Source organism: Rhea pennata, chromosome 18, assembly GCF_028389875.1.
Source record: "Rhea pennata isolate bPtePen1 chromosome 18, bPtePen1.pri, whole genome shotgun sequence".
Classification (NCBI taxonomy): Eukaryota; Metazoa; Chordata; class Aves; order Rheiformes; family Rheidae; genus Rhea; species Rhea pennata.
The window spans coordinates 4,827,078-4,850,377 of NC_084680.1; the positions used below are offsets into that span (position 1 = coordinate 4,827,078).

General features: G+C 45.9%; 1 protein-coding gene across 1 annotated transcript in view; it reads left to right on the forward strand.

Moving 5' to 3' along the window:
- CACNA1B (calcium voltage-gated channel subunit alpha1 B) overlaps nucleotides 1–23,300 on the forward strand; it is a 306,587-nt gene that overhangs the window by 266,200 nt on the left and 17,087 nt on the right. Inside the window, exons 35-38 of the mRNA XM_062591211.1 lie at nucleotides 243–334; nucleotides 3,057–3,207; nucleotides 6,888–7,015; nucleotides 13,931–14,027. Coding sequence (XP_062447195.1) covers nucleotides 243–334; nucleotides 3,057–3,207; nucleotides 6,888–7,015; nucleotides 13,931–14,027 — 468 coding nt within the window. The remainder of the gene's footprint in view (nucleotides 1–242; nucleotides 335–3,056; nucleotides 3,208–6,887; nucleotides 7,016–13,930; nucleotides 14,028–23,300) is intronic.

The window sequence follows — 23,300 nt, forward strand, 5'->3', positions numbered from 1 at the left end:
GGGATCTGCGTGAAGATGACGCATATTAACCTGTTTTTTTCCCCATTTGATCTTCTCCTCAACACATTTTTTATCTTCCTCTTCAGTGCAGAAATTATTCTATTTTTTCAGATCGATTGAATCAGGACAAACTGTATTACTGCCTTTTCTTCCAAATGCACTTATCTACCTTTACTGATGACTTTCATGAGGGTTCACATGAGGATGCACTTGGCCTGAGTTGCTTTTACTTTCTGTCACAGGTATTTGGAAACATTGCACTAGATGATGAAACTTCCATTAATCGGCACAATAATTTCCGTACCTTCCTTCAAGCCTTGATGCTTCTGTTCAGGTAAGTCGAACATAAAACACCAGAAGACTTGCATGCAAATAATAAATAAATCTTTGTGTTCCCATATGCCATTTTAACTGCTGAGATTGAAGTGCAGGTATCCTCTAAATAAGGCAGCTGGAGTAACACAGCCATTCCTGCTTCCTGTTCCTGGTCATTAAGGGTTTCCCTAGCACATCTCAGAACATGACAGAGCTGATTCAGTGCGCAGACATCTCTGTGAAGCGAAACACAGTGCTGTGACACTCCACATAAACTCAGGTAGATGTTTAGTGGAAGTTAGAACCTCCCTGGTTTCTCCTAGGAGAGCATTTTTCACATAACAGCAATTTCATCTAATTCATCAGGCCAGGCATGATCATCAAGGGGAACCTGTAAAATAACTTCAGTGGCAGGTTGGTGAATTCAGATTCACAGCAACCAGACAACCCCCAATCACAACCTCAACTCTGACCCTCTTCAGAAGCGTATGAGCTCAGAGCCTCTGTCCCCTCCCTTTTGCAGGTGCCAACCATCTTCAGGCTGATGAGAGTGTTTAAGCCTAGATCTGGCATACATCAAGGCTGCTGTTGGCAGCACTCCTGGCTGGAGGTCCTGCCTTCCTTCCCTCATGTTCCCATTCCCCAATGACGAAACTGGTGGGGTCAGCATTGTGAACCAGATCATGAGATGGATCTGGGTTGAAGAAAAGCCTTCTGGGAACAAGCTAGTGGTGGAATTTTCCACCTGTCTCAGTTGTTAGATTGGCTGGCTGTGCTGAAGGGTTGGTTGTCTGCAGGGAGGGTGCAGGACCCAGCAGCCCAGAGCAGCGATGGGATCCCTAGCAGCCAGCACCACCACCTCACATGTGGCCTCAAGTAGTATTCCCAGCCCATGTTTAAGCTGAAATTTGTTGCTTCTATTTGAAATACATGTAACGGCTTGTGAGCTGAAAAATCTTTCTTCGGCTGTGTCAGCTGGTCAGATAAAAAGCTATTACCTCTTTCTGCAAACTTTTCCTGTTAAAATGGTATGGAAGCAATGTATTTTTGGAGCTCTGTAATACCAAGTTTAGCAAAGATTTGTATGAGTGACACAGGTAGAGCTGGCCCTGCTTGGGACAGGGGTGGAGATGTACTCTATCTGTAGGACCTCTCTACTGAGGTCCTTTAAAGTCCTGTTTCTCACGAGCCCTGATAAGAGTCCTGCTGTCAGTGCACACACTGATTAATGTCCTTCCAGTCTTGAAGCTTACATATTTTTTTAAAGTGAGAATTCCTTTAATTGGTTATTTTTGCATTACCTGCAAGTTAACACTTCACACATCAATTTTAGCAAAATGAAGTACAGATTGTTCTCCAAATTGGGGCGCTTTGGGGAAGATTTCACTTATCTCAGTGTGTGCTCTGGGGTATGGACTCACAACAGTTAATGGCTACTACCTCCCCGAGTGTCTGACGGCCACATTGCAGCTCTGCCCGGTGAGTGAAACTTCACGCGGACTATGTGATGCTTGTAACTGGATATCTTACTTGGGATATGGTTCACATAGTTTCTGTGAAGCCAGATGGAAATTAAATTAGCCCGCTCAAGCTCAGAATAATCAGTTGAATCTAAACTCAGAAATTTAATAAAACCAGATAATTATTCAGGCTTGTGTCCGGACCTCTTGGTCTCCTTCCAGACTGGCTCCAGCCCTCACTCGCGGCCGCGCGGGGACACGAGGCGGCAGAGCTGGCAGCACTGCAAGGGCAGGAGGGTTTCTACACCATCAAACGAATGGGGTCAAGACTTGAATGCCACCGAGGGGGAGTCTGTCATGTAATTTTGAGTGGCCTGGAAGCTATTTCAGTTTACATTGACCACTAAGTCATCTCAAAGACCAGGAGGAAGGCTTACGAGCAGGCCCTGTGTACAAATTTTTGACAGCCCATGTTGTCCTTTCTGGGGATAAATAAGGGATGTTTATGCCCAAGGCTGAGCCCTGGGTCTTTCATCAAGACTGCTCTTGACGGGGATTTGTAGCGTTTGGATGCGGGGTGACATCATGGATGTTTTCCCTGAGCCCGTGTCTCAACACCAGAACGAACGGCATCGTACCCGGTTTGCACGGCTGTAATCAGCACCGCGTCAGCCTGGAGCTGTTCGTGGCGCTTTCTCGTCAAAGGAAGTCCCTGGAAGCCCCTATGAGCACGGTGCAGAAATTGCTGGGAGAGCAGGGCGAGAGAGGTTTGCAGACAGCTCCGGGATGTAAACGTCAGGTGCTCAAAAGGAAAAGTTAAAAACTGTGTTTGCTTATGCGTGCACTTTGTGCTTGATGTACCTAAATCGGCTGGTTTTACTCTCCTGAAAAGCAACCAGGCTTAGCCTAGCTGAGCCTGTTTGGTTGCTTTTACCTCCCTGTGAGACAGGGAAGCGCTCTTCCTACTTTCTTTCTCACGCCAGCGGGCTGGCAAAGGCAATTCAGGCTCTTCGTGTAAATACAGACTTTCCTCCTGGACACAACCTCCCTCCCCCCCCCCAGTTAGTTTGCTCGGAGAGCAGTCATAGCGAGTGGCGAATGGCCACGCTCTCTGCAGGACGAGGTGCTCGAGGGATGCTGCCGCGCGGGCCCGGAGCTGGGGCTGCCGCGTGGCCTCGCCGCCGAGCGCGGCCCTGGGGTGGGCCCCCCGCCGTTCCCCGGCTTGAAGCGCCGCGGGCTGCGTCCCGCGGGAAGGCTCACCCGCTGCCCTCGCCCCCGCAGGAGCGCCACCGGCGAAGCCTGGCACGAGATCATGCTGTCGTGTCTGAGCAACCGAGCCTGCGACCCGCTCTCTGGCCTCACCAAAAACGAATGCGGAAGCGATTTTGCCTATTTCTACTTCGTGTCGTTCATCTTCCTGTGCTCCTTTCTGGTAAGTCGGTCGCGGCGGCTCGGCGTCGCCCTGGGTGCGGGCGTCCGCACCCTCCTCCTGCGCCTCCGCCCAGCGCCTCTCCCGCGTCCCCGTCCCCGCGTTCCTCCTTTCTCTCCAGTCGTGATTTGTACGACATTATACGACAGCTCCGCTAAAAACCGTTTATCATCCTGGAGATAAAATCCCTTTAATCCCCAAAGAGCTAATTTAGTCATTAGTTTAAAGGGAAGGGTTTTATCTTCCTTCCCACTGGGGGTCTAATATTTGGAATTAAGCGTTAATCTGTTTTGTCTTGATTTGTAACGTGGTCCTTTGAAGAAGGGGATCAGGGGAGGACAGAGCGAGACTGGCCAGGGTGCCGTTGGCTCCAAAGGGCTTCTAGAAGACAGCTAGGGAGCATCACACTTATTTCATGGCTTGATTTTGTTTTGCGGTGTTTTCCAAAGAGTTGAAATGCTCATTTTCTTCTGCTTTGGTGTCAGGGAAACCTCTAGACATGAAAGCACACGGAGCTGTTGTCCTTGATTCGTGCCAGCGGCCATCATGCAGTGCTGGGTTTAATCTTTTAATATATGTCGGTGTTTTTCTAATCACTTGCATGCATAAAAAGCTCTCTGCTCTGGGTCTCTCTTCTGCACCACCGGCATAGCAGAATGGAGAACCAGAGGAAGGGAATCAATTAAACGTCAAGAGGTAAAAATCACAGCTCTGAAATGCACCAAAAGGGAAGGGATCGTGCCTACATTCAGTTCCATGCGTTTGCTTTAAAATGTAAGATGTGTGTAACTAATCCCTGCTATCGCTAGGAACCTTCAACCAGGAAAAAGAGATTCCTGTGGCAGTTTGATATTGTCTGTAGATTAAAAAACTTGAATGGCCACTAGGGAGATCATTTATCCAACTCTTGTTCCCTCTTTGACATCCAGTGGATTATTTCTTCTGTATATATTAAAAACCAAGAAGCCCTGAAAGCTCATAGAAGTTACTGCTCCGCTTACCGATTCCTTCAGGGCTCTGTACTTGAAGCTAAAATATTTCCTTGTATAAATCCTGAATCTAACCCCAGACATTTGCTTTCTTATTTTCAAGCGTGTGGTTGTTCCTACAGCTTTTGCCTTAAAAAAGCAAACAGAACCCTGTGAACTCCCCCCCCCCCCCGGCTCACGTCAGCTGTCCTACTTGAGATGTAGTAGCAGAGCTGGAGGCTGCAGCGCATCTGTGTAAAATACAGCTTTGCGTGAGCTTCGCCTCTGAGTCAGCACTCCCGGAAAACCTAGTGAAACCGCAGCCTGCGTTTGCTGGCAGAGCGAGGGGAGAGCCCCTGCTAAGAGCAGGAGGAGGAAGGCCGGGCTCCAAAAATAGGCGGCGGAAAGCCAAGCAGCTGGACTGTTACAGGACAGGGCTGTAACTCATTTCTTAAAATGCATTCAGCACTTCATTGCAATAAAACGTGTGGTTCCCCACAAGCGATTGAATCATTACGCGGCCACAGCCTCGCCAGGAGGGCCAGTTTTTATGGTTTGTGAGATGTTCTTACACCATGGATTTGGGGAAAAGTGTATAACACATTTAGTTGTTTCAGGCCCTTTGTGGATATCCAGCCTGACATCATTTTCCTCCTGTAAATTGCCTGGCTGAAAAATATAAATTGAAATTAAAACATATAGGCATGGTTTTACAGAAGCAAGGGAAAACTGTAGAGAGTCATCACTGGAACTGGGAGCAATGCAAAGGGGCTTTGGATCAAGGACCAAATTCACAAAAGTCTTGGCAACTCTTCGTGCTCTGGGAATACCAGGTTGCGTGGGGAATAGCAGCAATGTTGCTCGTGGGAAGACACAGCAGCTGTACCAGTCATTAGTGCGTTAGCGTATTTGTAAATGCCCTGTGTGTCTTTAACATGACTGAAAAGGTACGTGTGCCCAGCCCAGGGCAAGGGAGCCGGGCTAGCTCTGCATGGGCTAGCTTGGGTCTCAGCAGAGCGATGCCGAGCTTGGGAGCTCTCCACCTCCCAGGCTGGCCCACGCGGACGAGCACCACTGCCACACTGATGGCGCTTCCAGTCCTTGAGTAGCTGATTCAGAGCTGGTTTGGTCATAGCTGTCTGTATTGTGTGGTGCTGTGGAAACAGCCCCCCCAAGGGCTTGTCCGGGTTGTGTTACATGGAGACCTCGGCAGCATCCAGGAGCTAAGGTGGCAGAAAGTGCTAGCTTAGTTCTCAAAATGCAGCAGAGCTGTTTGGTGTAGCAGTGCATTTGAGTTAACAAGCCCTTACGCTCAGCAGCAGGAGTGAATTCATGGACATTGCTGCAGAGGTAGAAGTCATCTTTGCAGCCTAGGAGCTAGCAGAGTTAATGTGCTCTCAGCTTTGCATCAAATCACGTGGCCTGGAGAAGACTTACCCTTAGATGGTTTCCAAACCCCCAGGGCCCTAGTGCAAGATGATACATTGGAGAGCTGCGTTCTCTTCTCTGTTTTCCGTTAGATCAAGACAGTTACATTTCTTTGCATCGGCAAAATGGATAGACTAAAGGTCTAAGAAGTTCCTCATTAGCATTGGGTTGTGTATGAATATGGAGATCCATTATAGACTGTGTTTGTCTATACTAGGGAATTGTTTGTCACAGCAAATGCCATCCACTGCATGTCCAGCAATGAAAAGTCCCCCTTTGCCCTCCAGATCACCCAGGCATACTGAATAGACTGTAAATTCTTCTAAACTGCACAAACTCAAAACTCAACTGTCTATTTTTCTTTTGATGACTGGCAGATGCTGATCGGTTGGAGACATGTACATGCAGTTTAATTTTGCTGATCCCAGCGAGAGGGGATCAGCAACACTACCAAACTGTGCATGGCCAAGAGCTTTGGCCAACCTGCCACACACTGCAGAGTGGGGATCAGCTTGCAGAGGGCAAGGGAAAAGGAGATGACAACAGGGTCTCTGGGAATCCACAGCTCTGTTTGCGGGACAGCAAGGGCCGTGAGGTGCCCCAGGTGTGTTTCTTCAGCTGATGTGGCCCCAGAACCCAAGTCACACTTGATCTGCTCACGAACCATGGGTCAACTGCCCCTCCTTGGTAGGGATTCATTCCACAGGGTGCAGCCATTCCTTGGTCTCTTTGTGGAGATTGTCAGAAGCACCTCATATTACTGCCATGCGTGGCAATAGCTGTAAGAAAAAGCTGCCTATCAGCATATCCTCACAGTATTTTTCACAACATACTTCTAAACTATGAGCTTTTCAGAGGTTCTCTGCTCAAGATGTGGAAACCAGCCAGTCCTATTGTCCTTTGCAACAGCTTCATGTGACTCAAACTTTCTGGCCTGAGACCACAGTTGTTTTCAGGTAGGGTTGGGGGCTGATGTATCTCGTAATTATCTAGGAAGGTTTTCTGGTCTCTTGCTTTCCCATCTACCTGCTGCATTTTGTTCTTGTAGTGAATTTAAAAGGGCCACACAGAAGACAGGGCTGGGAGTATCTTACATCGCAGTGCTACTCTCCTGTGAGCAGAGCAGCTATTTTAGGTTGCAAAGGAAGATGTAGACAGTTCTTTTGGTCCAAAAACTCGACAGTGACCACAGTGTAGAAACCATGCGTCCTGCTAAGTGAAACATGCCTTCTCAACTTCCAGCTTTTTTCTTTTCTCTTTAACTCTATTATTTCTTCCTCTCTGCAGATGTTAAACCTATTTGTGGCTGTGATTATGGACAACTTTGAATACTTGACAAGAGACTCCTCCATCCTTGGCCCACACCATCTGGATGAGTTTGTTCGTGTCTGGGCTGAATATGACCCAGCTGCCTGGTATGTATGCTGTTATATATAGAGTAATGAATATATATTGTATATAGATATAATACTTAAGATCAGACTGTTTCTGTATATAATGTGAGTACACATTCTAGAAGGAAAAGAATTCCAAAGCTTGAAATAACTTTGGAGAGGAATGCTTCAAATTCAGTTCACAATGCACTGGAGTTTAATTAACTTGATGTCATTACAAGGGAATTTCCTTTAAATAGACATGAGAACCAACAAATCAATAAAGTAAAACACAATTCCCATCCCTGCCCATGCACATACTGCTGAAAAAGAATAAGGTAAATTCAAATGATCTTGGCTGAATGGCCAAGTAGAAAAGATGTTTAGGATTTCTGAAAGCAGCTTTGAATGCCTTTGGCTTCTTCATCCCACTTTAAAGATAAAAATATGCTGAATCTCTTGCCACTGGCAGCACTTCAGATAACTTGAAGGCTAAGCCTCACTACACTCACTTAAGCAGCATCTCTCTCCCAGTTGAGAACCCCTTTAATAACTATACAAGTCGTGTGCAGAGACCTGAGACCACACAAAAAACACTTGATGTTTTCAAGGTGCTCTGTCTCCCCTAAATGAAGACTAGCTACCCCACTGCTCTGCGTCTGTGTGTTAAGTGCTGCAGGCTCAGAGTTCCAATAAAACGTTCTTGATACCTGAGCATGTTAAAGGAGAAAACGCTTTTCTCACAGCCAGTGAGGTGTTTGGTTTTATTGTTTTGTCTTTTCTTTCTTGTTCAAAGACAGTAGCAGGGAAAGCTGCACACCATGGACTTAGGTACCATAGCAGCAGCAGAATGGTGCTGTGCTGTGGCAGACCCAAGAGCCACTGTGGAAGCATTTTAGGAGATAAAAATGTCAAGGGAATGGCTCTGACCAGTGATGTGCAGTCCCTTCTAGAGTAAGACTCACTTAAGATACTGCTTTTCTCCCTCGTCAGAGAAAATCGCTGCACAATGGTCTTGGTGACTGTGTTGGATCCATTTCTAGATGCTCTGAGATCCAAGTCACAGTAATTTCCTTGGTATCCAATAGCTTGGGAAAGAGCCTGTTGGGAGACCTTTTTTTCATAGCCCCTACTGATTTTATATCTATCTTCCTCCCCATGAATTATTCTGCAGTTAATCCACACTGTATCTGTGATGAAGCTGCCTCCAGCTCCTCCAGTCTTTCCACTCTTTTTTGTTTCCCTTCAGTAGAGATAGATGTGGGAAGTGTATGTATCAACAGGATCTGAAACTCCTTCCTAGGATGCAATTAAGCTGCTTTAAAGTCTCACTTAAATTGATTTAGACTAACGTAGTAACATTATATGTAAAACTATTCCAAAATGACTGCATGTCCCTGAACTTTGTGCGATTTAAACTAGTTCAAAGCCATCTATACTAGGAGTGTGTGTATACCCTGCACATATTCTAGGAGTTTGTAATCTCTAAGCAGATTTTATTACAGTGTGTTCTGTAATGCAGACAGGTCCGTTGTGGGCATTTGGCATGCAGTAATAGCTATTTCTCCTCTTCACATCCAATCTTATCTCTTCCCACTAGCAAATCTCAGTGAAACTGAAAACTTGGGAATGCCCCTTCTCTCCTTAAGAATTAATCTTAGCTCTGATTAGCATCAGTGGCAGAAGTTATATACCTAAAAGTGAAAAAAATAAGTATCAGTGTACTTTTTAAAATGTTCCTATGTTCAGATGCCTTCCAAGAAGCAGAAGCAGGAAGTTTACAGCAAGATTTGCTCGCTCTGTTAACTCAGACTCACCGGTTACACTTTTTGAGGCACTATGGGGACGATCCTTCTCACTTTCAGATCTGTTAATACAAAACTGGCCATAGATTAAGATCCTAATTCTGGTTTTCTCTAACCTTGTTCCAGTTTTGCCCCACTGTAAAGCTATTGATGTTGGCAGAGTGACAGGGTGCAGAAGTACAAATCAAAGGACAGCCAAGACTATGATATACTTGAGGCTTAATCTTAAAACCATGTGCATGTTCTGGAGTTTCCGTCTGGGAATAGTTCCGCTGAAACCATTAGTGCTTTTCTGAGTGAGACTAACATTTCCACAATTCAAAAGTAATCTGGAATCCGTTTACGCTTTAAGGCCAGAACAAATCTTTGGATGGTTTGGTCTGAACTCCTGTGAAGATCCGGACATTTTATTTCCCATAGTTACCCATGAACAGAGCTTGATAATAAATTCTCTTCAGGTAGAGCTCCCAGCAGTCCACCTACTTTTGATCTGAAGATGTAGAGCTTTAGAGAACCCACTTTTTATTCAGTTGTTTGTTCCAGTCACTGGTCAGACTCCCAGAAAGAAAGTGTCCATGGAATTTTTGTTCTCCAAAGTCAATCGTCTCATTTCAGCTTTGTTTTGTAAATCCAGCATGTGCACGTATAGGGGAACGATACGCAAACGCTGCAGTATAGTTTACACGAAAAGCCATTCCTATCCCCAGGCAGTGGTATGTTACACCTAGATGCAGGTACCTGGATTCCTGCTTCCATCTGTCACTAATTCAGACCCTCTCTCAAGCTCTCCTGTTCGGTTGGCCCGTGGAAAAGGTAATGGCAGCGTTTGTTCACTTCACGAGACCCCTGGGGAAAAAAAAAAGACGCTTCAAGATTAAAAAGTACAAGTGTTGTAATACTGTTGCTGTGCAAATAGTGTTTTAAATGTATAGTTAATGTATGTGTGTTTACCTACCTATTTTCAGTGACACCTTTCTTTTTGTTACAACATCCAACTTTCTGTAAAGTTTTCTGGGGAAAAATATTCAAACAGAAGTTAAAAAAAAAAACCAACCAGCAACTGTTATTGTTTGAAATATGTATCTCCCTCAGTAGGGGTAAGTATGGTTAAATCGTTGGATTTAGAGACGACATCAGGCATTGCAGGAAGACAGAGAGAACGAGAGAACTCTGCTGCAGACCTGTTTGTTCAGGGAAACTGCAATAACCAGCAACTGGGTGAAGCAGCACCCAAAAAAAGACAGCTTTGCTTTCATCCTCCCCTGTCTTTATTCTCTTTAAGGAGTGATGAATTGTGAAAAGAAAGAAAATTGGATTTATGTGCACTTTTATTTCCTTAAGCTATCCAAAGAAAGTGAGCATTCTCACTTTCACTTCCTCCTCAAAACATACACATCAGAAATATTGGAAATGTTGGTCTTGCCTTCCTGTTTTCGTTACTCATCCCTACGTGACTAGCAGGGAGTACTGACGGTGTATTCAGGAGAAGGCGCGGGGCCACTTCTGTGACTATCTGAGTTAACAGGGTGCTGGTAAAAATAAATAAAGCTCAAATAAATTTGAATGACCTGGGAAGGAAGCCCTTTTGTTGCTGGTTATAATTTGCTGCTGTGACCTTCTGATGTAGTAAATCTACCAGTTCTCAGACTTCGTGGAGTCTCAGAGTGCCCAAGGAACTGCTTATACAAATTCTCTGCAGGCTGGTTTTAATAAAACCATAAATTTCTGGATTCAATTAAAGCAATAATATAAATAGTTTCTAATAACTATGATATAGGCCTGCAGTGAAGACTTGCACAGTTTCATTTTTATCTGTTTCTAAATTAATATTTTTGAGTTGATTTTGAAAGTTTTTAATAGATCTTAAATTTTTATGTCTAAAAAGCAGTACTATTGAAGGAGATGTTCCAACACATCCCAGCTGCCTTTTGATTAATGTACCAAAATAAGCAAAATGAAGCCAAATCATCTCATTTTCCCTTGCAGGTCATTTTGTTCTTGCTGTACATGATTTGGTTACCTACAACAGATTAAGTAATTTAATCGTACCGTTAAAATAGCTGAAAATATTGTTGCAAGTTAATGAGACTGACCATAAAGCTACCTCGAGGAGTCTGATTTCACCTCTTGGTAATGAAGGCTCATCTTTTTTGGGACTGATGGGCCTGAGAAGACTTGTAAGATGGCCCTTTCTAGCCCTCCAGCGAATTGCATATTGAATCTGCAGCAGAATATAGCCAGGCTGGGGTTGCTTAGACAGCAACAGTGGAAAGTGGAGGTACCAAAGTCTTTGAACTAGATAGTTCGAGTTCCAGTAATAACCCAGTAAACACTCAGGCTATTTGTGTGCCGTGAGCTCTGGTTTCACTGGGCCGTTGCAGCACCTGGGCAATGAGCAGAGGATGTCTTTAGGTGTATGGTCAGGCACAGAGAAAAAAAAAACTTTAATGCCAAAGGTAACTAAATGCAATGGTTAGAAAATCTCCTATATGACGCTGAAGATTTTCACAGAAGAAATCTCGGAATAAAGCTTTTTTTTTTTGAGCAGCTGGAAATTCTCTCTTTCTCTCGGTAAGTGTTTGCTTTGCAAACCAAGTTTTTGTCTGACTAACCTTATTTTCCAGTGTGTTTTGCCCTTCCCGCCTCTCCTGTTTGCCTGTGGGAGGCTGGTGCCTCTCTGTTTTCACTGTCGTAACATCTGATGTTTTCTTTCCAGTTGCCGAATTCATTATAAGGATATGTACAATTTGTTACGTGTTATTGCTCCACCTCTGGGCTTAGGAAAGAAGTGCCCTCATAGGGTGGCATACAAGGTTTGGAACTTCAGAGACTCCCTCCAGCATTTTCTGTTGTGTTCCTGTTTCTTTTTACCCCAAGCGCAATTGCAAATGGTACAGAAAAGAAACTGTAACGTAACCAGCCCGTTGCGTGAGAAGGAATGATTGACTGACTGCCTCCGTTCTCCTCCGTGCATCTCTTCCCCGTCTGCTCCCACACCCAGCTGGCTGGAGACAGGCAGCTTTATGAGACAGTGAGCTCCAGAGCTTCCATCTCGCCTCGTCTAGGTGGGAAGTGTTGGGCAAAAGCAGCCCAGGAGCTGAATATTTTCTTTCTATATATACACCCCAGAGAGAAATGTCATCTGAAGATTTCTAGGGAGTCTTAAGTCCATTTTCTTTTAGCTTCGTAGTACTGCCCCTCCAGTTTAATAACTAACATTTGAATCCTTCTTTTTCCTGAGCTGAAAAGACATTTTATCTGGAGACCAGTTAAGTGGGCAGCAGAGTGGGATTCTCATCTAGGCTGGCACCAGGCGAAGGAATGAATTCTCTGTCTACCACGGCGCAGCAGCAATAGTCTGTCCATTGCCTCGGGAACAACACTTAACTCACCGAGACTGTAAGATATGATATGCATTAAGAGAAACCTTCTACCTCATGGACCAGAAAAGCTATACTGTTTTTGAGAGCAAAAGTGGGGAATTAAGGACAGATCTTTCAAAGAAATGAGTGGAGGCAGGCTAGTGCCTCTCAGCGGGGTGCTCAGGGCGTGAGCGAGGCTCCTGGTACAGGCAGGGATTTTCCTGCTGACTGGGGACTGAGAGTTAACGTGCATCGCAGAGAAGGCAGCTTCCAGGGGCACCACGTGCCAGTGAGTCCCTGTACCTCCGAGTGGAAGTTAGGTAGGGAAGAGAGAAGCCAGGATTATGTCACGGTCTACAATTACAATTTCTATCTCATCAGCCATTATCTTAGCTTTGGGCTGTAAAATCTGGGTGGTATTTTAACCAAGTTAGTTATTAATGATGGGAATAGATGTTTCTGGCATGGTCAGTTCTCTCTCCCATCCTCTTCTGCATCAGTGCTTTGCATAGGAATTCAGGTCCGTGGCAGGAGAGCAGGCTGGTGTTCAGGTGCCTGGTTATGTAGCTGTCCTGCTGTGAGACGAGTGCTTCATCTGAGCGCCTTAGGTCCTGGTTTCCTCTTGGTGCAGTGGAGATGATAATACTTTCCTGCTTTTCCAGGGAACTAACATTAATTTAAAATGTTCTGTAATATACTTTGGTCTCCTCAGATGAAAGGCAGCCCAGATTCACACAACATAACAAGCCGGCAGCCAGCTGGGAAAACAAAATGAGATTGCCACAATTGTGGTCACAGTTTCAGTGCAGCTAGAAGAAGATTAACTAGGAGAATTTCTTGCTTTTTCTGCCTCCCTTGCTTTTCATGGAGGATTTCTGTTGTCTCCAACATGCTCTGAAGGTAGATGGTATCAATGATGACAAAAGGTCTAAAGGCCTTTTCTCAAATCTCCGTAATTCCTGGTTCCTTCTTGTGCTCAGGACAGCCAGCTGTATGGTTTGAAGAAAGTGTGGCCCCATCAAATGTAAGGGAAAACCAAATCCCTTTTCCACCGCCTTCCTGCAGGTTGAGCCCTGGGCTCCCAAATTCAGGTTGACAGAGGAATCAGTGCAGGCTGAGGTTTGCTGCACCTTTGGCTTGGAGTCAGAGCAGCCATAGCCTGTCCTTATGAGAAAAAAAAATGTATATATTTTCTTTTTTTTTTCTTTTTTTTTCCACTTCCAACCTATAGGTTATATTGAAAACTAAGCTCTTCCTGACTTTTCCTTTAGTGAATAGTTTTCTCTCTGTCTCATAACTCTGCCTACCAGCTCTCCCTGGCATGGTGAATATGACCTTTTTGGACTGCCTGGTTTAGGGCATGAGGAAGGCCCCCTCCGCCCCCGCGAAGAGCCAGCCAAGCCCCGAGCGCGCCCACACACCTTCCCCTCCCCGTCAATCATTCCTGACCGCCTCCGCAGGGGCTTGGGCGTCGAGGGTTAACCGTGGCCTCGGGATTTCTCTGCAGTGAGGAGGAGACGTTGAGTGCCAAAACAAAGGAACGGAAGCGGAGAAACCTTGCAATTTAGCCACTTTTTTATTTTGCTTTTGTTTTCCTGAGAAATCTAATTAACTGGATATTTGTTTTCTTGTCTGCTTTCCCCTCTTCCCCTCTCTCTCCTCCTTTCTGTTTGCTCTGTTGTTCCCCCTTTCCCTTCTCCCCCCCCTTCCCCCTTTTTTTTCTCTCTCTCTTTTTTTCCGCTCTGATTTCTGTGTCCTCCTGCTTTTGCCTCTCTCCCTTTGACTCCAAGTGGGCGCATCAGTTACACTGACATGTATGAGATGCTGAGACACATGTCCCCACCTCTAGGCCTTGGAAAGAAATGCCCTGCTCGCGTTGCCTATAAGGTAGACCAACTCCCCTAAAAACTCCTGCCAAACATGAGCTTTTTGTGCCGCGGCTGGAACGGGTGCCCTTTTTTTCTGTGACATTAGTGTCGTTCTCCTGGATTCTTTGTAGTGCTTAATCTGCTTTCTAAGCAGACCGGATTTCAAAACTTCTGCTTTTTTGTAAGCTTTTTTTCTTTCTTTCTTTGGTCTTTGAAGCTGTGGCACGTCCGTTTGTCTTTCTAACTATGTCTCCGCTATCTCTATCCATGTTTCTCTATTCATTCTGCTTCTACCTAGTCTACTTTGGGAAGGGAAGGTGCTAACGTGCAGATTACCCCGTCAGTACAGACCTCATTTATCTTTGTACAGCACTTTGACTCTCCACTCTCGCTAGCCCTTCAGTAGTAGATTGGTTTGTTTTTCCCTCTTAATTAGTTCAGAGTAATTTGAGTAGGCAGTATTGTAGGAGTTAGCAAGCTATTAAGCAGAAGCAACACCAGAAGGGCTCCTTAAACACGCTTGTTAAAGGAATTATTTTAACTCCAACCATTTAAGATGGTAAGATGAAGAAATTACTCACTGTTTATTCTGAAAAACTTTTTAATTGAACCATAGGAACACATTATATTCAAAAGCCTGTTAGAGGCTGCATTTCAGATGCTGCCTTGATGAATGCAGTAGAAACTCAGGCAGGTGCAAAGTCAAATTGCAGAATAGGCCCAGCTCCTTGCTGGGAAAAGCCATGCTGTTCTCTAAACAACTTGCATGATGCTTGGAAATCTGCAGTTTGCAGGGGCGATTTGTTGGAAGCTTTTAACACTGAACCTCCTGCTTTCAGAGGGAGAGATTTGTTATAAGCATTTAGCATTGGTGTGAGTCAGCATCAAGCTGAATCAAACTCTGCGGGTGTTTTGCTGCTCACCTCATTGCAGCCACAACCAAGCCCCTAATTACTGTACCCCGAGCCGTGCTTGGTGCAATGCACTGCAATGGAGCCAGATCACAGAAATCCTCCCTGTTGTGCTCATTTTTTCACTGAAGACAAGATTTTGCCATGAGACTTAAACTAAGCCTAAGTCTAAGCCTGAGCCTGCCAACCCGTTCTTGGGGCGTGCAGCAGCAAGAAGAGGTTCAGATAAGACTTCCTGCAAGAGCCTTCCTTAGTGTATGAGGGTGTAAAATAAAAAGAAAATTAAACATAACCTTAAAGTTAGCCAATTAGATATCTTTTCAGTATTCTCTTTGGTGCATTTTTGGCCACGATAGCAGCTGCTCTAAAAGAGCATCTCTACTACGAACTCTTCATACCCACCATATTGCAAACACCCTTGTGAAACCTGGCTGCCTCAAAATGGTAATCTTGAAATTCCCATATCTTAGCTGTTACAGATGGATGGATAAATAGATGTACATTGTTGTAGAGGTGCAATTATACACAAAATTGTACGGGGCAGAGGCACTGCAGATATGCCTTCCCACCTCAGTGCTCACTAAGTCTTCTCCCCGTGGAATAGCTTATATCCAGTTTAATTTGTCTGACTTAAAAGAACAAATACATAGAACTTAGGTGCCTATGAGGAGGTTGTTTTTAAAGCACAGACACCTGATTTTTCCATCTTTAATTTTTACCTGTCTACTAAAAAACCTCTCAAAGGTGGTTGTGCATAACTGAGCTGTAAGTAGAGATGGGTTCAAGCCAAACTATCGAAACACAAACTGCAAGATTGCAAGTCAGATTTCCACGGATTTTGGGGGCAATCAGATTCACTTTGCACATCATGCAAAAGCCCCAAGCTGCAGAAACACAGACCTAAGACCAGATCTGAATTTTTCCCATGGTTTAAGACCGCAGGTTGGACTAACCTCCACTCCTAGCCACAGCTCCTGGTGTAACTAATCCACCTGCCATAGGCGGAAGCAGTACAGGCTTTCACTCCCTCCTCCTCCATTTCTCCGAACAGCTGGGAACAGCACGTACACGGAGCCAGATTTGTGCCAAGTTTGAGCATCCTCCCCTCTGTGCGAGCTGCTGCATTCCCCTGCCCAGCACCCCGTGGGTGCTCCCCCACCCGCCGTCACTCCTGCTGTCCCCAGCCGCTGCTGGGAAATCGGGGAGTGATGCTGCAGCCCAGCCACCTGTAGCTGTCTCGTGTACACATCTGAGCAAAACCGACGTGCAGCGCAGTGCACGCAGAGGCAGCGATTCCCCTGGTTTGCTAAACAGTGCTGTTAGTGGCCAGTATTTTGTCTCTGCACTATTTCTGCTCTCCTGCTCTTAAAATGATTTTTCAAAAAATCACTTGTTTTGTCTGGCAAAAGCTCTTTTGTCTCACATCTCCACCCCCCCCTTTTTTTTCTCATCCACTGTATTTCTCCCAGTCCTCTGTTCGCAATGGTTTTGTCTGTTTTTCCCCTGTGTCCATATTGCCTTCTCCGTGTATCTGCACACTGTTGGTTGGTTTGGGTTTTTCCTTCTGTTCAGCCTTGTAGGCGGCTGTTCTTCCTTTCTGTTGCTTTCCGGTTCTCCTTTCTCAACCGTTCTCCTCGGTCAGCAGGAGCAGCCCCCGCTGGGGCGCCGCGCGTGCCGTGCTGCTTGCCTGCGAGTGCATGCCTGGGGCTCCTTCCTGGCGCCGTTCCTCGCAGCGCTCGGGCAGCAGGAGAGCTCTATCCTCCCCTGGGGTTTAGGAGAACAAAACCACAGATTTTAAAATCTCTTCTCCCCAAGCAGGTGAAGAGAGGGAAGAAAAGCTGTGCCGAGGCAGTCGCCGGGGTTAGGCGCTGGCAGTGGCTTTTTGGAGTCTGTCTGTCCCTCCGCATCACAGAGCTTCACGCGCATCGTTAGAGAGCACGGGAGGAGGAGATGCCCTGACTCTGCTAAGCCTGTCTGCTCCGCAGCGTGGAGCGGGAGAGGGTTTGCGAGCCTGTGGGCGAGTCCTAGGAGTGGCATCCCTTTAGGAAAGGTGGTAACCCAAGCCTTTCCCCAACACTTTCCAGAGTCATCTCTTTACCTGCCTCTTCTGGGTCCTGAAAAGGTGACAGGTCCCCGGGGCACTTCTGCATCTCTGAGTCACATCCGTTCAGCTCGTGGCGGGGTGTGCAGGGCAGCGCTGGGGGCTGGCGGGTGGCTCTTGGCTCCATCTGGGGCTTCGGTTGGTGCTGTCAAGCACAGCTTTGCACACCCTGTTGCAAGGGTGATTTATCACGGGGATTAGGAGGGTTCTGACTTCCTCAGTAGTCCCTCCTGGTGTGGACTAGCTACCTGGATGGGTGATAGGAGGGTCATCTCAGCACTGGGCTGGCTCCCAGGGCTGCCTCCAGCCTTGGTTGGCACTGCCAAACAGATTTTAGTATCTGGACTAGGTTGTTTAAGTCTGGGCAAGGGTTTGAATAGTTTATTTTTCTGGCTGCCCAGCCTTGCTACCTCTTCTATAGAGAGCCATACAGAGCCCGTGCTTCCTGGCACCGGCCCCGTGCCCCTGTCAGGCTTGCAAGGGAGGGACGCCTGCAAGCCAGCCTCTCTGAGGCCAAGAGAAGAGTTAAATCAGAGCAGAATCATTACAACTAGGTCGGAGTGAATTATTCATAGCAAATCATTTATTCACCGAACTCAGCCTCGTTTTCTGCAAGCAGCACTCTATTGTCCTGAATTTATTCACATTTGGAGATTATTCCTGGTGCAGCTCTTGTCCCAGAGGCTGCTCCAGTGTTGCTGATGGGGTATTCTTAATCATTAAAATTCATAGGGGTGCCAGCTAGATTTCACGGTATTTGTAGCTCACTGGAGTCCTCTTCCTGTTAACATTTGGATGAATGGTTTTGGTGAGTAAGATTTGCGGTGCAAATATTTGTGTTTGAGTTCAATACTCGCTTTCTGGGTCAAGCTGAAGGCAGTAGGAGACCTATATTAAAACGTGCATAGATTCTCTTTTGGCCTTTGGCACCAGGATTAATTTTCCCCTGTTTCTCTGACACATTCCCTGTCTGTATAACTATTTGCTCCAGAACTTTTCAAGCAGAAGGTCTTCAGAAACCGAATGCTGAAAGGGTACGGTCTACCAAGCCATTTTGTGTTTTTTTGACACAAAGGGTTGCTTTCTGGTTATTTATGCCTTTGTTTATTTGCCCAGCCATAATTAAATGATTTCTAGGAGCTTGAGGGTGTCTGCACCCCTCCTGATCATACCGGTAACTGGAGCAGAAAGCAGTGCCTCCGTCAGCCCGGCTGTGGTTGGCTGCTATCTCGTTATCTGCTTGTTCCCTCTTCTGTGGTGCACAGAGTTAATTAAGAGACTCTAGAGAGAGTATCGCAGCTGCTGCCTCTGGGGCATTTGCTGCAGAAGCTTTCAGAGATCTCCTTGCGTTCCAAGTCCCTCTCCCTCCTTCTCTTCTGCTGGTGTTCAAAGGAGGATGCATCTGAGACTGCCGAATTAAAACCAGGGCAGAAGGCAGGTTCCCCCGGCATGTGTTGGGCAACGGGAGCGGGGGGGCTCCAGCCGCCGCTGGGCAATTTTCCCCAACCGCTCTTTGAGTAAGCAAAGGGAGGAAGAGGAGCAGCACAAGGAGGAGATTGCTGCCAAGCCCAAGGATGCCGTGAGAATTTGGCCTCTCTTCCAGCATAGTCTGTCCCCTCCCCAGGTTATTAGTTCACTCAAACCCCTGATCGTGTGTGCCAAGTGATCCTAAAGAGCCCCCAAGAGGAGGAAGGTCCTTACTAGGGTGGGGAAACAGCAGTGCTGCACTGGTGTGCTCTTCCCTTTTCCTTCAGGGTCTAGAAAAGTGCACAACCTTACAAATTAGGTTCTTTCTCTCTTTTAAAATCAGATTTTGCATCATATTCAAAAGTGTCAGGAACTGGTGAGATGTGATCTGGAAGAGTGATTTCAGCCAGAAGAATCAGAGCACAAAGTGTGCAGGAGGAGTTGTTAATTTTATTTTAAACAGTGTATAAGCTGAGTAGCCAAACAACTAACTGGTTTTGTTTTTATCATGTTGTTGCCCATGGTGTATGAAAATTACTGAGATTTTATCTTCCATCCTGAAATTCAGAATGTCTTGATTCTTTTTTTCAAAAAGTAAATGTAGATCAATCAAAATATTTGACTTTGACAATTTTTAACAGTTTCAGTTGGATTACAGTCCCTTCAAAATTGCTCCCATAGAAATGTAAATGAATGAAATAATTTGAGAAAATTGACTTTGAAAGAATTGACACTTCTTGCTCTGCAAATGTTGGAAGGTGATATTTTGACATTTTTGCAATGTTCCACCCCATTTTATTTTTTTGGTTTGTTTTGTCTTTTTGGGGGAGGGCATGCTTGTTTTCCTGCAAGGGTGAAACCTCCCTGTATTCTATACAATCTTGAGGAGAAAAAGATTTTTTTTTTCTTCGGTTGCATTTTCGAATGTTCAGCTGCGTTTCTAGCCCCAGGAGAAAGCACCAGATGGTGTCCAAGGAAGTTTAGGTACAGAGTCACTCTTCCGAGGTGTCTGAGCCAACATCTGGCTTACTCCTCCTCACCTTTGGGTGGGATTCTGCAGCAGGGGTTGTCCTCTCAGACTAGGTCAATCTGCCTTACTTCCAGCACGGCTGCTGCAGCTAGGAGTTCCCAGTTATAGTCTGGGAGATGGGTGAGGATCTGTATAAAACTGCATTCACTGTGAGTTGTGCTTGGAAATGCTCTTTCTGAATCCTCTGACTGTTTAAAAATTGGGAGGAAAGACCTTCATGCACTGTTACTGTGTGTGTGTTTGATGGGGCCTGTGTCTGCCTTCATGTCCTTTAGGAATTCAGATGATTGGAAAGTCAGTGGAGAAGCTGGGACATTTCAGTCCCAGAATGGTTTTTGGTGCTAATTTCCATGAGGATAGAGCTCTCCTGAGAGATACTATTTCTCATCTGCTTGTTCACTGCTTCCATGCATCTTCTTTCTCTTTCCATCTCTTCAATTCTCTCCCTCTCCCACTGAAGTGGAATTCGGTGGGGCTCTTTCAGTAAGTTGTAACTATGGGCTCATGCTGATACAAAAGTTTTGCTGTAACTTTCTGTGTACTGAGGGCAGAAGTCTGAATTGAAATGCTGTTCCGTTCGACACGAGCAAACAGACAAAATTCTTGTGGCCTTGCCAGCATATGATACTGTCGTTGAATTATAAAGGGAGGAAAGTCTTGGCTTTGATTTCCCTGTCTCAGAGGCATATCAGACATGGAGATAACCTCTGGGCACGTTTAAGAGAGCTCTTTGAGATTTGCAGTTGTTTGGCATAGCCTTTAGGAAACAGAGTTTGTGTGACGCTAGTCTTTTATCTCCGCAGTATACCGCGCGGTCCTAAGGTGGATAATGGTACAAATAGGAGCTCTCAGCTCCTTTGGATGTTTGTTCACCTCAGAAACAGACTTTTTGCACATTTGTTGCCCCAAATGCTGCTAGCAGTGTTAGAGACAGAGGCCGATGAAGCTAACAGAAAGATGAATTCTTAGTTCAGGATCAGATGTGAGTGCCTGCAGCCACCATCCTCCTTCTGTCATCAGCGAGGGTTGTTTAAAAAGAGTAGGGCTGATTTCCCTCGTCACACCAGCTTTGCTCCCCAGGATGACCAAAGGGACTGGGAGCAGGAGCGGGAGGTAGAAATGGTGGGTCTGTGTAGCTGCCACACTGCATTAAGTGATAGGGGATGAGCAGCACCCATCTGTGCTGATGACAGGACTAAATCCCCCCGGCAAATTCTCGCTTGAGTGCCACTGTGTTGGCCTGGGAGGGGACATTTTTTTCCTTGACTGGCAGAAAGTACCAGGAGTAATGATGTCCTCTCTGAGGGCAGCAGAGTGCCTAAGGCAGCTCGATTTAGATCTCGGGCAAACAGCATGTCAGAGATTGCTCCAGATGGGGAGACTCTGCAGTGGTGGAAAGGAGCGGTAAGTCTTAGGTGATCAACCTGGCCTTTTCTGGGGGAAAAATGGAGGAGTAGGAGTCAGGGCTTGTGTTAAATGCAATGCCCAGCTCTGCCTCTCATCCTCAAGTGAGACTCCAGACAGCTCCTTCCTCTCGGATGTACTGTTTTCCCCTCCTGCAAAAACTTGCTAAACCCAGCAAACCTTTTAAGGTTTAGATTTGTATTCGGAAGTTCCTTTGAGTAGTTAAATAAGAGGCTTTGAGAAACAGTTTTCAGAAACTCTGAAATGAGTTAGAACTGCTCATTCTCTTTTCAGGATGGCTTTAGGCATGTAAAGCCTTGCTAAATCTCCAAATTTAGGGCCCATTACCTTTATAAGGGAATCTCAGGTCAGAGGTATCCAGTTTACCTGTAGACAGGCATGTGTACGTGTGTGTATAAAGCTTCCTCCAGGCCAGAAAAGAAGTGGGGTTGCACAAGGCCCCTTTATACATTGCAAGTGAGGACTGGGCCAGTAAATCTGGTTTCTATAAAGTACTCGTAGCTCTTATCATTGCCTAGTATTCAAATTGCCTCCAGGCCAAGCCTAAGCTTAATCACTTCTCCATGTTCCTGGAGCACCCATGGAACCTTCCGCCTATTCTGTGGATGAAGGAGAGATTGCCAAACCACTTAAGACAATTTTGATACAGTTTCTTTCCTACTGTGCAGTGTAAGAACACAAGGCCATGGCATTATATTCAAATCTGCATCAGGTCAGGTTTATTCTAGGAATGTATTGAAGTTTCAGGAAGAATGGGACACTCTCACTGGGGTCTCTGCGAGCAGCCCCTCTTGCAGGTGAACACGGGAGCAGCCAGCTGCAGTGAGAGCTGGCCAGAGGCCAGAGCTCGTGCTCCCTGCTTTTATACCTGACCAGCAGCTTGCGCCAGCAAGGAGGGAGTGAGACCCTGAGCATGTTCCCCAAACCATTTCCGTTAAGCTATACTGCACCCAAAGACACCCTAGGAGAAGGGTGCCCCTCTGCCTAGGAGGGCGCAGGGACTGGCATAGCAACTGGGCTGCATAGCAAGAATATTTGCAGGGTATTGACCACTCGTGTCCTTGCAAATCCACCCAGAGCCGAAGTAAGAGCTGGCCTTTCCCGTGCACTCTGCTGTGGCAGCTTACTGCCTCAGTGAATTCTAAGCTAGCTGCAGAATGTGCTTAAATTACTTTAGCAGCATGTTGGACTGTTGTTAAACAAAGAGAAGGTTTCTGTAGAGTGATAGGGATCAGTGTTACAGTCTAAGCAGCTTTCAGACATGGATGAAATTCATTCCTAAGCAAGGGGCCTGGATAAAGCTACCACTTGGTTTTATAGGCTTCTGCAAACATCTGCCCAGACAGATTAGCACTCAGTAACTTCCTTGGCCATGAACTCTTCAAGAAAGGAAATGCAGAGCCTTGTCTGATATGGCTCTGACTAAGGAAGTTTCCAAACAGATTTTGAAAGCTGAGGAGCAGAAATATCATTAGATTGCCAAAGAAAGAGAAATCCATCCTTTAAATGTGTTGCTGAGGTTATCAGCCAGGCTTAGAAAATGCTTCTACTAGTCCCATGTAAATACACAGGGACCAGAAACCACAGCGGAAATGAAGCTTGCCAAAGCACCAAGCTTGGTGCAATCTCGGGTACTTCATTATTTACGAGAATGATGCATTTGCCCTAGTTAGAGATGGCCCTGACTGGTGATGAGAAAGGAGTTGCCAAGTCTAAAGATCTTGGAAAGCTGTATTGTGATCCTGAGTGATGATTTAATGTCCAAACTGAAAGAATATAGCAGGGGGAAATTATTGTTTTGCTCTCACTCATCCAGCCTCTTTCCATATGGCTATGGCCTTGATGGAGCTGTGTAGCTCATTGACTGGAAGGAAAAGAAGAGACCTTCAGAGCTCCAGAGGGGCCAGCAAGGAAAGGAGATACGTGGCAGAACTGTCTCTAATAAAAACCATATTCCACATCTTTAGTTAGGAGCAGCCAGTCCCAGACTGCACCAAACCCAACCTGCCAAAATGTAGAAGGCAACTTGGAGCGATATAGGAAAGAATGACAGAGCTGGCTTGGCAGATTATCTCCTGAGCATGCTGCTTTGATGGAGCAGAGCTGTGCCTCTCGCCTGAGAAGCTGAGTGGCTGGGACAGCCAGTATCAGCCACGTGTCTGCAGGTAGTAAGGCTGCAGGCAGCACCATAGCTGGAGACTGTTAGGAGCAGGGGACTGGACTCTCAAATGGGATGAGGACATTCCAGTCAGTTTAGTTTGGAAAAAATATCCTTGTAGGACTGCAGTATAAATGCTGGCAAAGCAGTTGTTTAACCGCTAAAGCGAACGTTGCAATTCAGACTTGCTCCAAAAAAAG